Source organism: Lonchura striata, chromosome 36, assembly GCF_050655825.1.
Source record: "Lonchura striata isolate lonStrDom1 chromosome 36, ASM5065582v1, whole genome shotgun sequence".
Taxonomy (NCBI): Eukaryota; Metazoa; Chordata; class Aves; order Passeriformes; family Estrildidae; genus Lonchura; species Lonchura striata.
The window spans coordinates 4322095-4338301 of NC_140738.1; the positions used below are offsets into that span (position 1 = coordinate 4322095).

The 16207-nt window shown below is 52.7% G+C and overlaps 2 protein-coding genes across 2 annotated transcripts in view; one reads left to right on the forward strand and one right to left on the reverse strand.

The window, feature by feature from the left end:
• The window catches only part of LOC144248803 (uncharacterized), a 1234558-nt gene that overhangs the window by 7371 nt on the left and 1210980 nt on the right, over positions 1-16207 (reverse strand).
• On the forward strand, positions 6290-15398 carry LOC146764058 (serine/threonine-protein kinase PAK 3-like; the record flags this gene model as incomplete). Its single annotated transcript, XM_085565399.1, has 10 exons — positions 6290-6413; positions 8737-9387; positions 9566-9653; positions 10484-10532; positions 11545-11654; positions 12408-12525; positions 12914-13013; positions 13431-13627; positions 14045-14182; positions 14630-15398. Coding segments are annotated over 10 exons (1665 nt in total), but the record flags the coding sequence as incomplete, so codon positions are not given.

A 16207-nucleotide genomic window follows, 5' to 3' on the forward strand; every position in this document is an offset into this window, starting at 1 on the left:
AGACTCAGAGAGCAGAACTCATTTTACAGGAAAGATCTTCCAGGGGGTTATGGCAGCTTTAGGAATACAATGGGACCTCCATACCCCTGGCACCCCAAGAGCTCAGGATGGGTACAAAGAATGAATGGGGAAAGAAAGAAACACCTTTGGAAGCTGGGGATAGAAACCAAGATGCCATGGGTACGGCTTTTGCCATTGGCTTGGGTAAGAAGAAGAGCCAGAGCCAGGGCAGATATTCAATTATTTCCCCTTGCAATTGATCTCTGGAATTCCTTACCCTGGGAATTCTCCACCTAGTGCAGGGTGGAGATAAGGGATGCACATTTAAAGCAGTCTGTGGCCAGAATCCTGTCTCTGGTGCAATCTCTCCCAGGAAGCTGGGCTGGCACAGAGCCTGCCTTGGCACTTTGCTGTTGCCAACATCCAAGCAGGACATGGGCTCTGCCTAAGGAGTGCAAAGCAGCACCACTGGTGGCCAAGTGGCGTGGCCCATGCCAAGGGCCCCGAGGCCAGAAACAGCCGCCAGCACAGCTGAACACGGGGGGACCCCTCAGCCTGGGCTCCAGGTCTCTGCAGCCCCGGAGATTTGCACTTCCCGCCTGCAGCAGGAGGATGGGAGGCCCCCCTGAGCCTGCACTGAAGGCAGCGCAGCAGCAGCCAGGGCTCCACAGCGGGGCAAGGCCCTGGGCCTGCCCACGCCTCCTCTGCTGAAATCCTCGGCCTGGCCACCCTCCCTGGGCAGCTCCAGCCACCGGGGCCAGCCCTTGCTGCCACTGCTGCAGCTTCAGTGCTCGCTGGGCCTGCACTGCCACAGCTGCTGGGGACACACCGGGACAATTCCACTCTGGCTCTCACTCACACACTGCCCTGCCTTCCAGTGCATCCATGGAAAATAGACCAGCTCATAGACTTGAACATTGTTAACCTTTGATTTCTCTACTCAGGCTTGCTTTGCCTTGGCCTTGGGGAAACAAATGTTAAAGGTTTTGTTAGGGGATGTTACACCACTCAGTGGAGATGAGTTTCACATCTCAACACACTGGGAAGGCCCAAAAGAGACCCACAAAGACAACGACCAGCAGCAAAACATCAACCCCAGCAGCAAACAGCAACCAACACCTACCCCAGACACTGCCCCCGGCAGGGCTGCAGACACCTGGTCTGCAAAAGGCTGAGAAGGAAATCCAGCACTTCCCACCTCATTAACAGCACAAGCAAAGAAATCTGGGTCCAATAGGAAACCAAATACTAAAAACTGCACAACTTGAAACTACAGAACATGAAACCAATCGATTTAGACTGGATCAGACTGGATCAGGTTTGGGAAAAATCGAGTAAGAGCCACGTGTAATGCAACGATTTTCTCTGCACACCTGGGCTATGTGGGGATGGAATGATTTCTGTTGCACATCCTGGCTAGAATCAAGGAACGCCTTGACTCTAACACTAAACATATTGGTGGAGTTTTTCTTTTTCATGCAGTATCAATGCAAAGTTTAGAGCATTAGAGCATATTTTGTATTACTCCCACATCTATATTGCCGGTTATGTTCGGGTCAGAGATGTGAGAATGAGTTTTTATTCTGAGGAGAAGAAGAAAAATGTGAATCGCCTTGGAATTTTCTCATGTATGTTTCTGCGTGGCTCTTAGAGGTACCAAAATTTTGGTCTGGGTTCTTCGATGTTCACCTCTTGGCTGTATTTTGCAAAACTAGAAGAGATTTAAAAGTGACCCCTTAACTCATTAACAGGCAGCCGGGAGAGGAGCTTTAGAAATGCAAATTAACACTGCTGGGGGCAGAGTGGGGCAACTACCTGGCTCTTCTTGCCTGGGGCAGGAATTGGCCGATTCCCTCTGCCCCTCACCCCAAGCTCTGCCTGCTTGCACAGGTGGAATCTGCACAGCTGAAGGCAGAGCCCAACGCTGAGGATCTCTGACTCTGCAACAGAAATGGCTGAAGCTGCAAAGGGAAACAGCAAATGGAGAATGTTGGGAAAACTTCCTAAAATAAGGGGGTGATCATCCCTCTGCCCACTCCCACATCTGCTGCCACTGTCTATGCTGTACAGGGTGTATCAGAGCACTGGGGTTTTTGCTAGAACAAGTTCAGAAAAATCAGCTGGAATTCAAATATTGATGATGTAATTCAAAAAAAGCAGTCAATTGATGCAGCCCCTGCTGGAGGGAGCACCCAAAAATGGGGAAAAGTTGCATGGCCACCAGAACAAATCCTACAACACCATGGACCAGCCCCTGGGAATGCAAACCAATTCATATCATCAGACGGAGAACCCATTTATCATTTCAATGGCATCATTAGATTACAAGCTGTCCTCGGAATAAGAACCAACCAGACAACTCCAGCTCCTGACCTTCCTGCCGACCAAGCCACTGAAATGAGAAACACAACATTTCATCGGGGGATGGGATCACATTATCTGTGAGCAGAAAAAAGAGGAGTTACTGGAAAATTAAATTACTCAAACTGCTGTTTGCAAAGAGATGACAAAGGAAAAGTGCTAAAAAAGATAACAAAAGAAATAGGAGAGCAGTTTATGTATTGGTCCAAACATGGAAAGAATGGGAATGGGACACGGTTTCCTGGCTCCCTGGCACACCAGGGGTTAAACGAATGTTGCTTCTCCTCTTCTGTGCTGCAGCAACTCTCATCTTTTTACCATGCTCCACACCTTGGCAGTGCAGTTCATCCAGCAGCTGAGCCAGGGCATGCAGGTGGCAGCCAGGCCTCCTGATCCACAAACGGCTACAAAAGGACAGGGAATGAGGGCACCGAGAATAATCCCAAAACCAAAGAGGACCCGGGAAGGACAAAACTGAGTCAAGGAGTGAATCTACCTGGAGATAGGGCCGGGCACCTGTAGATAAGGGGAGAAACCATCAGTTCCAATAAATGGTACAAATTGACCCAGACAGCTGCTCAAAGTCCTGCTACATTCCTGAACTTGGAGGAGAAGAACAAAGACTTAACAGAGCCATGAATATCGGCTGTTCTACAAAAGGAGGGTGCACATTAACGAGGGCAGGCTCCAGGCGCATCGGGAAGTCGGAACCTTCCAAGGAACTCAGCCGGTGGGCAAAGGCAGAGGGAGATCGGCCGGGAAAATGAGGATAAAAAGGAGGCTGCGGGCTACAGCCACGGCAGAGAGCGCACGGCAAATGCCCCACGGCCTCTGCCCCTGCTCGGCAATAAAGTCACTTTGACAGGACTCCTCGCTCTCCCCCGGGCACACGAACCTCCGGCGACGGGAATTTCCCCGCCCGCTCCCGGCCGCGGGGCAGCCCCTCTGTCCTACCCACAGCAGCCGGGCCGAGCCAGCGCTGCTCCGGCAGCGGCTCCTGCCCGGCCCCGGCGGGAAGGAGACCGCGGGCAGCCGCTCCCGCAGCGCCCTCGGCCCGGGGCCGGCACGGGCCGGACACGGCACCGGCGAGCCGCCGGAGCCCCCTGCCGCCCCCTCCGCCCGCAGCCGGCCCCGAGCCCCCGCAGAGCCCAGCGCGGCTCCCACCTGCGCCGGGGCCGCCTCCGAGCTCCGCCGCCGCCGCCTCACCGCGCTCCGGCCGCTGCCGCCGCTGCCGGGCCCGCACAGCCGCTCGGCCAATGGCGGCGCTGCGCGGCCACGGCCGCCCTCAGCCCGCCGCCGGGGCCGCGCCGCGCCCCGCTCCCACCAATCAGCGCGCCGCAACCGCGACTGACGGCACCGGCGGCCAATGGCAGCGAGCTCGGGGCGGGCTCTGCGCACGGCCCCGCCTCGCCCCGCGCTCTCGGCGCCCCCGGGCTGCGTGAGGGGAAAGCCGGAGATGAGGAACAGCCCCGGCACGGGCCCGGGCCGAGCCGGGATTGAGCTGCCCACACAAACAAACTTCTCCGCGCCTCCCGCCACGGCTTTCCCGGCCCTGCGCCTCCCGTGCCTCCGCCTCTGCGGGAAGCCCAGGAGCCTCACTTCTCCTGCCCCTCGTTAGTGCATCAGAGCTTCGCTTTGATTTCCCCCGAAAAGGGAAACCTGCCCAATGCCCTGTGGGTGGGTGGGGGAAGAGAGAGATTTCTGGCGGAAAACTCCAAAGACTCGGAGCAGGAGAAGGAGAAGTCAGTGCAGAGCCTTAAATGCAGCTTTCCCCGCGCCTCCCTGCTCCCAGCTGCACCTCCTCCCCCGGCAGGGCAGGAGACAGGGAATGGGGCCATGCTCAGCTCATCCCCCGGGGCTTCTCCCTCTGCTCAGGGACAGGAGTCGTTCCCTGCTGCACCCTGCGCTCTCTCCCGGCCGAGACTTCTCCAGGAACTTCTCGGAGCGGAGTCCATCCCCTGGGCACAGCCCCCTCCGAGTGCTGCAGCGTGGGTCACTGTGCCACGGGCTCAGTCCTGCCAGGACAGGCTGCTCCAGCGGGGCCCCTCTGCCCGCGGGCTCACAGCCTCCTCTCAGGCATCGCCGTTGTGAAAAACGCTAATTACTGGGTTTTTAAAATTTTTTAACTTTCATAATAATAAAATTGTTATAAAAATAATAATACGAATAAATTAGTACAGTTTAGAGTTGGGATAATTATAAGACAATAAAAGCAAAGAATTACTGACGTCTGGATGCTCTTGGACACTAAGTTATGAAAAGCATTCTTTTTGGACAAAGGAATAGCTTTAAAAGCAATAGCTGGTTTCATATTCCTATATCTTTCATGGTTATGCATACATTCTATTTAAAATAAAAACTGTTGTATGTTAACTGTTTTTTTTAATTCTTAAGGCATCTTCGAATCTGAGTAGGGCTTGGAGAAATTAATTTATTTTGATAACAAAACTATTTTTTTTTTTTAATGATCTAGGTGTTCCTCGAAGCGAGTATCTCATTCTAAAAAAAAAAAAAACTCCCACCACATACATAGTCTCTATTTTGACATTATGTTGGAACCTGAAACTTACACAATTAATTTATTTCACACACTACTTAAGTGAATGAATACAGCATAACTTGCTAACATTACACATATAAAATTAATTGTAATATTTGTGAAAAGCCAATCATAAAATATGCATTTTTCACAATCTTTCTTCTTATTTTTTATAAGTCATTTGGCTTGAGCAATATTTTTTATTTACTTGTATTCTTTGGACTCCGTTGGTAATCTAATAAAACATGGGATTAAACAAAGAAGAAACATTAAAACACTTGTAACACATAAAAGGAAGAATTTTAATTTTTTCTACCATTTCATTCATAATACATTACCCCACTTCTAGTTTTTAACATTATTTTCTCATTTTTGGACTGATACCTGGGTCATAATTTTTTTAATATATCTTTTTTTTTTTTTTCTTTTCTTGGATGACTTCCCTATTGCTATCTATTTTTAATAATTGTATACTCTTTTTTCTAGCTAATAAATAGTTTAAAGCTAACATATTTTAATACAGTGCAGTTTTTGTTTGGTTTTCTTGACTTAATATTAATTCTAATGTTTGAGTAGCTTTGTTTGTTATCTTCCTTATAACTGTTTGGAGACTTATAATATGATTTAGTATATAATTGGGGGTTAATAAAGAGTTAGACTGTTGTGTTGGTTTTACTTTTTTTTGTTTGTTTGTTTACTATTTGTTTTTTACTGGATTTTGGACCATGTTCTTAAGATTAAATGTAAAACAAATCCATCTCTCTCCTTTTGGATATTCTATGGTTTTTGTATTACTACTTTTTCTTAAGTTCTTTGCAATCTAATAATTTTCCCCCTTTTTCCTGCAGGTACTTAATTTGGATGAGTTATAACAGTGGCCAGGAAACCCTCGGCTTCTTCTCTCCACTCTCACTCCTCTTCTTCCTAAGACCCAGTCCCAGTTTCCCCGGGGGGGATTCTCTCTTTTTTATCACTCCCTTGGTCTCTTTACTGGCCGCTTTTCCCACGAAAAAGACGAAAAGCAGCGTGAGAGGCTGCAGCAATCACTTGGCAAGTCTGGGGTACCCAGCAGCCTCTGTCACACACATTCATTCCCCCCTTATCCGCCCCATCCCAACAAATACTCACCTGTCCTTTGTCCTTGGGTCTTGGTTCTTCCTGCACACTTTAGTCTCAGAGGCTAATTACCGCAGTTTTAGGGAATCCTTTCCCTTTTCTTTGTTTTATTGTCTCCTTCTGCCCATGGATCATAACCTGTGTCTGTGGTCACACACCAGGGGAACAGAGCGAGGCTGCCTGAATAGGGCAGGACCCGTCTTCCTCACCCTGACTCTCCTCAGGCCCCGGCAGAGAGGTGTTAGAAACCATCCTGTGCTACCAGAATTGTGAAAAACGCCAATCACTTGGCTCCCTGGGCTGGGTTTGCAGCTCCTCCTCCTGCAGCATCTCCGGGGCTTTTCCTCCTCTGCCATCCAGCCACACCCTGGGAATGAAAAATCCTGGTTTGGGGAAAACCAAGGTGGGAGCGCCTTGGACTGGAGGCTCCTCCTGCCCAAGTCCATCCCTAGAACTCAGCAGGACTCTTGTGTCCATGAAAATCTCCACAATATCAAGGTTCAGCCCAAAACAACTCTCCCAGGAGTTCCCTATTTCTGATCTCTCCACTTTTGGGGTTCCAGAGGTTTCCTTTCCTTGGGATGATGGGGGTCCAATGGCTCCAGGGGTTCCCCCTTCTCAGGTGTCCTGCTTAGGGATGATCCAGGGGCTGTTGGGGCTCCATGGGGTCCCTTCTCCCCTGATGCTCTACTCTGAGATCCCAGGTGTCCCAGGGGTTCCTCCTCTCCAGGCTCCCCCCCTTTCCAGCCAGCCGGGGGTCCCCCAGCTCCAGGATCGCCCCTCTCTGCTCTCCCCACTCTGGGGGTCCCAGGGGTTCCCCTCCTCTGCTCCCCCGGGGGTCCCCAGGACCAATGTCCTCCCCCTGGTGACACTGGGCAATGGCCACGTGGACTCCCAAAGATCCCCCAAGGGGCTCAGCTTTGGGGTCCTGCAAGATCCAAACCTACACACACAGAGAAAAAAACCTCCCAGGGTTTATTTGGGCCTCCCAGACGAACATCTGGGGCTCAATTCCACAATCTGCAAGCTCCCAACACACCCCAATAAAAAACCCTCTCAGAGACTCCTCGATATATTTGGGACAAGCTCCCCCTCCCCTCTCACCTGCAGGATGAGCTGGGGGCGATGGTCCCGGGGCCAAGGGTACTGCGGCCTCAGGGGGCACTGGAACCTCCTGTTTCTCCTCCTTTTCCTGCTCCTGATCCTCATCTTCCTCCTCCTCCTTCCTAATCCCACCTCCTGCCCAGTTCCTGCCTTCTGTATATTTCGAGTGGAGCACCTTGCTTGTTTTTAGAGCGAGAACAAAGATCCCAGCGGGAACACGGCTTGCTGGCTTTAGTCAGAAGTAGCAGTGACTAAAGGTCCTGTTTCCTCTGCTGTGCTCCCGTCCTTGTTCCTCCTCAGTGTTCAGGCTGGGCTATGGGGTGTCCCTGTTTGCTGCATTTTCAGAGCTCCTCCTGGAGCCTTTGGGCAATAGGCTGTGCCCTGGGAGGGTTCTTTGTGCTCCTTTGTGACCCAGGAGAACCTTCCGGGCGGTTTCTGCGTGAGCTGCTGCTGTGATGTCACAGGAGCACTGCCACGTCCCCGAGGTGCTCCCGTGGCTGTGGGACACGGAGGCCTCAGTGTCCCCAGTGGCTCTGGGCACTGCTCCTTGCCGGAGGATCCTCCTGCCCGAGGCATTCTCAGCACCAGCCCAGCCCTGACGGGTGTCCTTGTGTGCTTGCAGGGCTGCAGTCTGCAGACGTGTGCAGCGCAGCCAGAATGATCCAGCACGTGGCTGCTGCAGTTTGCACGCTGTACTCTGTGGCTTATTCGGGGTATTTTTTAACCCACTTGGCACGTAAGTCGAGGTTTTCCCTCGGTGCTGTGGCTTTGGGCTTGCTGTGTGCTTTCTGTTCTTCCTCTGGACCCGAGCTGACTTTGTAACCAAATGGCCATGAAGGCACCATTGCTTTGGGAGAGCTCCTGCCAGCAGCTGCAGCTGAAAAAGGGGATGTGTGCAGCCAGCGGGGCGTGCACAGCATTTGCAATGAGCCCTGGGGGGTTCTGTTCCCTCCAGCGGGGAGTCTGTGGCAGCAGAGCCGGGAACTCCCTGTCCAGCCAAGAACTGACCCAGCCCAGCATTTTGTGCTGTTCTCTTGCTGTGGGAAGGGACTGTGGCTCCTGGAGGGACGCTGGGAAAGCAAAATGCTCTCTCGGGGTTGCCTTGCACTGTGGCATTTCCCACGACAGGCAGTTTTTTCCTGACAGCATCTGGTTCATGTTCCCTCTCCCGTTGCAGGGCACCTCATGCGTGGATTCCGAGCAGCTCCTCCTCCGGTGAGTGGGAAAGGAACCTTTGGTGTTTGGAATTGTGCAGCAAGCTGTGAGCTCGGCGTGTGGCAGCTGAGTGCCAGCTTAGGAGGCTGAAGGAAAGTTCCTGTCAGAGTCTTTGCAGCAGCAGCAGCAGCAGCAAAGGGATCCCCAGCAGATTTCTCCTTTTCTGCTGCTGAGCTTTTGAAGAGCTGCAGGTCTGGTTTTGCAGGCAGAGGATTGCTTGCTGGCTTTAGCCACAGTGGAATATCGTTTTCCCAACAATAAGTAGCAATGTCGACTTTAGCCCATTGTTAGTTTGAAGAGCCCCAAACCCAATTTCTGCTTTGTGCAGCTGGATGTGCAGCTGAAGGCAAATAAGGTGATCACTGAGATAGAATTTCCCGTCCCTCACGCTGCCATCTGTCCACAGGGCACAAAAGCAGCACCAGCCCCTCCTCTGGCTCCCTCTGCTTCCCAAGAGGAGGCCAAAGAGGAGGAAGATAGCGGTGAGCTCCCCGCTGTTCTGGGGGACGCTGGTGAACTTCCCTCGGTGCCGGGAGATGACAGTGAACTTCCCGCTGCTCTGGGAGACGAGGGCGAACATCCCGCGCTGTGGGAATACAGCGGCGAGGCTCCCGCGGCGTGGGACAGGTACAGTGGACATCTCCCGGCGTGGGACGAGGGCAGTGGATGTCCCCTGGTGCGGGACGAGGATGGCCAAGCCCCCATGGTGTGGAATGAGGACAGAGGACATCCTGTGCCTTGGGAAGAGGAGGCTGAACTTCTCCCAGCATGGGAAGAGGACAGTGAACATCCCCTGGCTTGGAAAGATGATGGCGAACCTGCAGCATTTTGGGAACAGGATGGAGAACCTCCCTGTGGTTGGGAAGAGGATCCAGAACCTCCCTGTGGTTGGGAAGAGGACACTGATCCTCCCTGTGCTTGGGAAGAGGACACGGAACCTCCCTCCGCTGTGGGATCCTGGGCTGAAGGTTCTGACAGCAGCACAGCCCTGCAGCCAGAGGGGAGAGGGGAGTGGTGCCTGGTGCAGCTGAGTACGTCTGCTCTGTTCCTGTGTTCAGAGCAGGGGGCTGTGTGTGTGTCTCGGCATCAGCTGCAGCCAGCGTTGCTCTGCAGCTGAATGTCACAGGGGCATTTATTGTCCTTCCCCAGCTGAGACCAAGGGGCTCACGGCCCCAGGGAGTGGGGCTGCATTCTGGCTCTGCTCTGGCGGGGTCTCGCTCTGGGAGGGAGCCTCTTCCACGTGGTTTCTTTCAGGGAACATCGTGAGCGTGGAGGAGCCTGCCGAGAAATACCTGGAAGTGGAGCAGATTGGCCAAGGGTAAGTGCACGGCAGCTACTTCTGCACAAGCAGCCCAGGGGCTGTGCTGGTGCAGGATCAAGGGAGAAGTCAGGAGAGCTCCAAACACCTTCAGACACTGGGGTGCCATCCTGCTGTCTCTCAGTCCTGATCAGAATTGAGAACTGTGGTCAGAAGGAGCCGTCACAGGCCCCTGAAGCTGGCAGTGTCCTGCCTGCAGCAAGGAGCAGGACCTGGGAGATCTTCTGTGTCTGGAACTGGATTGCCTAAAAGAGCCACTCACCATCTGGAGACTGTCAGACAACATCTCTCAAGGAGATTTCTTTCAAATATTTTGCTTCATAAAATATCTTCCGGTCAGAATTAACAACCTAAAGGTTTAGAAACAGGAACCAGAGATGAACTAATGAGTGCTCTATTCTAGCACAACTCGTAGAGCCCATACATTCAGGAACAGACACAGAGCTGGTGCACTCTGGGGGAAAATGCATCACCTGCCTGATGGCAGGGCCCTTGTGGATCCTGCAGGTCTTAGGCAGGAAATGGAAAAGGATGAAATGCATTCTTTTCCAGTTCTTTAGACACCCATTGCTCACCTCAGGTTTTGAACTAAAGCAATTCAGCGTGGACATTCGGGATTTGCTCCAGCCCAATTCCTTCGTGTTGGGTCTCAGTTTTCCCTTGCACACCTGGCATGGCAGAGGGCTGGTGGCTGCTGCGCTGTTGTTGCAAGGGTCGATGCACCCAGGTGTTTGTGAGCGCTGCAGGCAGCAGAGATCTCCTGTCTGGGTTAGCTTTCACTCCCAGGGCCTCAAGCACTGCTTCTTTCTTCTCTGCTGTTTTGTCTCCAGGGCTTTCGGAACCGTTTCCAAAGGACTCGACAGGGCCACTGGAGGAGAGGTCAGTGCCAACACGCCCAGCACGTCTGGCAGCTCTGCAGGGCTCTCCCCTCTGCTGGGAGCTGTGGCTGCAGCTCTGGGGGCCAGCAGAGCTTTCCTGCACAGGCTGCTCCTCTGAAGGCAGAGCAGTGTCAGCCTGCAGAGCACAGCTGGGACACACTTGGTCCTTCTGGAGTGCCCAAAGGGATGCAAGGAGGGCAGCGGTGTCTGTCAGAGCAGGACACGCTGGCTTGCTCTTCATATCTAAAAGTGTGAATGGATCAGGGCTGGAGACTGAGGCCCAATTTATCTTCACCCCAGCCTCAGACAGGAACACTATTTAGCAGTTTTTCCATCCTGCCTTTCATCTTCAAAAGGTACCTCAAGGCCTAATTAGGGAGAGATTCTGCTTGGGCTCAATTTGGGGCTTTAGTTCCACTTCAGCTGTCCACAGAGAGAGAGGGATAGAAATTAAAAGATGGATGTCCAGGGCGAAGCTCTCTCCTACACCCTGCAGCTGTGTTTGGGTCTGGGGTCAGTGACAGCCTGTGACAGGGATCACCTGAGCAATGGATGTGTGTGTTTGCTTTGTTGTGCAATCCCAAACAAAGCAGCTGCATCTGAAATCATGACCAAATCCCATTGAATTGCTAAAGGGTTCCCGGCTGTTTTGCTCTGTTTTCACAGAACCAGAATTACCTCCTGCTTGCAAAATGTGTTTGAATAATAATGAGAGTGTTGAGGCCATTTGAGAAGACTGTAGGTGCAGAGAATGTGGTTAGAGCTTGGAGGCTGACAGCTGAGGGGCCATTTCTGCAGGGCTTGCAAGGCCAAATGTCTCTGGCCATGTGTCCTGTAAGCAGCCCCAGCGAGCAGAGCAATGGGCTGTGGGGGTGGCCCTTGCTGAGCTCTGGTGCCCATCCCAGGGCAGTTTGGCACAGCCCGGCTCCGTCGCTCCAAAAAGCCTCGCCCCGTGTTGGCTGTGGCCTCCTGCCACAGACTCCTCCAGTTAAAGGTCTGCAATGTCCCCTCAGGTGGCCATAAAGAAAATGAGTCTCAGAGGGCAGAACGGGGAACGCGCTGTGAATGAGCTCCTGCTCCTGAAGGACAAGAAGAACCCCAACATTGTCAACTCTTTGGACAGGTGAGTGCTCCAGGCCTCATCCTGTGCACGGGCCCTTCCTTAACCTTTCCTGGCACCCGTAGTCTGTAGCCTGTTTTGAAAATGCCTGACCCAGCCGTATCTTCCCAAAACAGCAGCCTGGCAGTTCGCTCCCTCCATGTGCTTTGGTTGCTTTGGTTTGGTTTTTCCTTCAAGCTGACCCTGTTTTCTGTGTCTTACAACAAGTGCTGATAAACCACAGCAGAAATTATTTCCCTTGGTTTCTTCTTCCCAGCCCTTTTGCATTGCTGCAGATGCCAGGAAAACCAGGGCCTTGTTTGCACAAATGCCTCATTTGCCCATTTTTCACTGGCCTTGCCTGTTTCTGAAGGGACTTTCTGAAAGGTTTCTGATTGCTTTTGTCCCAAGTGCTGCACGGCCTCCTCCCCTGGATAACCCTGGGGGTTGTGTTGCCTTGTTCTGCAGGGAATGGTGGAACTGATGAGCTCAGAAGCTGAACCAGCTGGGGGCCAGTGTTGTGGTTCCACACTGATCTGGGCTGTTGCTAAACTGCATTTTTCACCTGCTTGCCATCTAAGGCCTCTCCTTTCTCACAGGTGTCTCTTCCTTTAGACTGTGCAGATTCCAAGGACTCTGCAGCCTGGCAGGAATGTCTCTCCATCTGATTCTGTCCTCATGGACAAGTGACCTGGAAACAAAACTACACTCCAGGCTTTTCCATGGGGGAATTGAGCATTGCACATTTGTCTCCATGTCACTGCTTTTCTCTTCCAGCTTCCTTGTTGACGGAGATCTCTGGCTGGTGATGGAATACATGGATGGAGGAACTTTGCAGGACGTTGTCAGACAGACACGCATGGCTGAAGGAGAGATGGCAGCTGTCAGTCGGGAGGTGAGGGATCCTGCCTGTGGCTGCCAGGCCTTGGACACGATGGTCCTTCCACACAGGCGTGAGAACAGGAGTGGCTCCATGCTCAGGGCTCTGTTTGTTGGTTTCATGAGCTGGAGAAGAAAGAGCCTCTGCAGTGAACGGCCTGCCAGCATCGCTGCACTTCTGCTCTGTTCTTGCTCTCTTTCCTGCTGTTGTGGCACTCTCTGTCTGTTCTGGATTTGATGTGCTGTTCTCAGCTTTGCCTTGAACCGTTTGCCTGGAGCCTGTCTGCTCTGCACTCCTGGCCTGTCACAGCAAAGCTGCTACTGGCAGAATTCGGAACTGTCCTTTCTTGTGTGATAGATTCCGGCCATTGGTTTTTGTCCTGGTGTTTCTTGTTCTCTCTCAGTGCCTGCAGGGCCTGGATTTCCTCCATGCGAACCGGGTGATCCACAGAGATCTGAAGAGCTCCAACATCCTCCTGGGCATGGCCGGCTCTGTCAAGCTGGGTGGGTGTTCCTGGCCAGGCACGGCGCTCCCGGGTGCGGCTGTGGGGCTGCTTCCCAGTGCCGGCCAGAGCCCCACGAGGGCTGCTGGGGGCACTGTCCGGCCCCTGCTGCCAGCTGAGAGCGGCTGCCCCTGCAGAGAGCTCCGGAGAGCAGCAGGGTGCCAGGGGTGGCTTTGCTCTGGGTATGGCCCTGCCAGAGGGGCAGGAGTTGGAATCTAAAGCTTCAAGGGAATCAGTAAAAGCCACTGCATGAAAGCTGAGGGTTTCTTTAAGGGTCCAGTTCCACCTTCCCTTGGCTACAGCCCTGAGCACTTTTCCAGCTCACTTCACTACTGCATTCTCAGACTGAGAGTGGGGAGTCTTGGTGCTTGGTTTCCTCATTCCAGCTGCCTTTGACAGTGTTTGTTTCTGTCCTCAGCTGATTTTGGCCTCTGTGCTCAGCTCAGCTCTGAGCAGGACCGGCGCAGCTCCATGGTGGGCACTGCTCACTGGATGGCCCCAGAAGTTGTGACCAGTTCTCCTTATGGCCCCAAGGTGGACATCTGGTCCTTTGGCATTGTGACCATCGAGATGGTGGAAGGAGAACCTCCTTACTTCAAGGAAACGAGGGCCATGGTAAGAGGCAAATTCTCCAGGGGCTGCAGAGCCCTGTGAGCACAGGGTGACCCTGCACTGGGAGCAGCAGCTGGAGGTTTCTGCACCTGGGGAAGGGAATTCCCAGAGCACTCGGGCCTCAACACAGACAAATGTTCTGCAGTCTCCAGCAACAATTTGCTTTGGGATTTATGCTGTTGCAGCTCTTCTGGCTCTGAGGATGACCTGAAAATGTGAAGCAAGCGCATCAGCTCTTTCCAATGGCTGTGGCAGCACCAGGGTTTGGGTTTTTTGGTTGGCATAGGAAAATGAGCTGTGAGCAGCATCTCTGCCAGGGAGGAAAGTGCCCCTGGAGCTGGGGCTGAGAACCCGGGGTCGCTGTGAGCACCTGTGGGTGGGAAGGAAGCTGGCAGAGCGCTGAGTTTGCTTTTCCTGCAGGCTCGCGCTCTGATCCGGCACAACGGGACCCCGCAGCTGCAGGAGCCCCGGCGCCTGTCGGCTCTGCTGCGGGACTTCCTCGAGTGCAGCCTGGAGCCGGACGAGGAGCAGCGCTGGTCTGCCCAGGAGCTGCTGCAGGTGAATGCCGAGCGGCTGAGGGGAAGCAGCAGCACCAGGGAGGGGTTTTCTGCTGGGGCCCCTCCGATAGTCTCCAGCCTCGCTGCGTTCCACACGCAAAGCAAGCAGAATCCTCGCCGGGTTTGGCTTGGCAGGGTCCTTTCGAGGGCATCTGCCCCTGGTGCCCCACAAGGAGCAGGGCCATCTTCAGGCAGGTCCGGTGCTCAGAGCCCTGCCTGGCCTGAGCTTGGATGTTCCCAGGGAGGAGGCACCTCCCACATCCCTGGGCACCTTCTGTCAGTGTTTCCCCACTCTCCTGGCAAAAAGATTCTGCCTTAGATCTAACCTGAGCCTGCTTCCCTCTCCTGAGTTTCAGACCATTTCCCTTTGTCCTGTTGCAACAGAGCCTGTGAGGAAGTTGCTCTGGAAAGTAACAGTTCATTTCTTTCTTTTTTATCCTTTGGGCAGCACCCATTTATATCATCAGCCAAGCCTCTCTCCAGCCTGACCCCTCTGATCACCGCAGCAAAACAACTGAGGGAGCAGCGGAGGAGATGAAGCACTGGAGGACAGCTGTTAGTTACAGTAGTTAGTGAGGACAACTAGTTAGTGATGGTAGTTAGCAGTGCTAGTTGGTTATGGTAGTTAGGACAGCCTGTTTGTTACGGCTCTTATGACAGCCTGTTTGGTATGGCAGTTTTTTGAATAAAAACTCTCTTAAGCCTCAACTCCCTTGAGGTGTCCCTTCCTCCTCCCTCCGTGACTCGGCTGCCCGGAGCAATGTGAGGGGAGAGCGGGCCCAGCCTGGCCCAGAGCTGAGCCCCAGCAGAGCCCTGGCAGAGCCCAGAGCAGCCTCGGATCTGCAGAGTCAGCCTGGGAGGAGGCGCTCGGAGCCTTCTGGGCTGCACCCGACTCTTGGTTACAAACTGCGTGTGCTGGAAAATGCCACCGGCTCTGCCAGAGGGCAGAAGGGGCCCGGGGAAGGCCCCAGTGCTCCCTGCAAGGGAAACACCTGCCCTGGGTTTGTTATAGAGAACTATGTAGTTGGTGGCTTTTGCTCTTATGTCTTGACTTCTGCAACTTATTCTTAATCACAACGATTTTGATACAGTACAGTTTGTAATCACTTTTAACTGCTTTTGCTGTAGTATAGTTTGTCAGCTTTTTGTGGCCAATGCCCTGGCCCCTGTGTAGCTCATATCCTCAGAACATCATTCATGGCTGATAGTTTAGTTTGTGCACAGTGTGAAAAACATACATACTAGTTTTGGCTTTTGCAAAATATTGAAGTGGATGCCATGGGTTGTGCATTAGAATGTTAACTTTTGCAGAAGTAGCTGTAGTTGTGAAATAATAACTAATGCTTTTATTTTTGTAACTAACTGAAATGGGAAAACAGTGGGAAAACAGTGTTAAAAACTAACTGGTGGGGTAATGTATTGAGGATGGGATGGTGGAAGAAATGGGGATTCTTCCTTTTACGTGTTACAACTGTTATAAATGAAAATTTGTCCAGCCAAATTAATATGAAAAAATAAAATATTTATTTTGCAATCAAATTCTATCTAGGCCACAAGGAAAGAACAGAGCCGAGCCCGGGGTCGGCCCTGGGTGTGCAACAAGGAGTCAGCCTCAGCAGAGGTTTTCCTCTAAGCCCACACACCTCCATCCTGGCACAAGCGGTTTTTATAGGGAAAATTCTGCCTGAGGCCAAGATATCGGCAGTCAGTCTTCTCTTCAGAGTCCACATGTTAATAAGATTTTCTTTTTTGGTGATGAGGGAGAACAATTCAGTGTCTGGAGTTTGTTGAATCCCTTGATGAAATTTACAGGAGGGAAGGCTGCATTCACCTGTGTCTGCCCAAGGATTTCCATGATATCCATCTCGGGCCCTTCAGGCAAGGATCAGCACCGGGGGTTCCTGCATCTCCCCAGCCATGGCCCATCTCCTGGGGAGCCGCACCTTCTTACTTGTAAATCAGTTTCCAATATACACCCGGTCTCACCTGCGAGGGTGGGGGGGAATCCTTATACAAACGTGTAGAG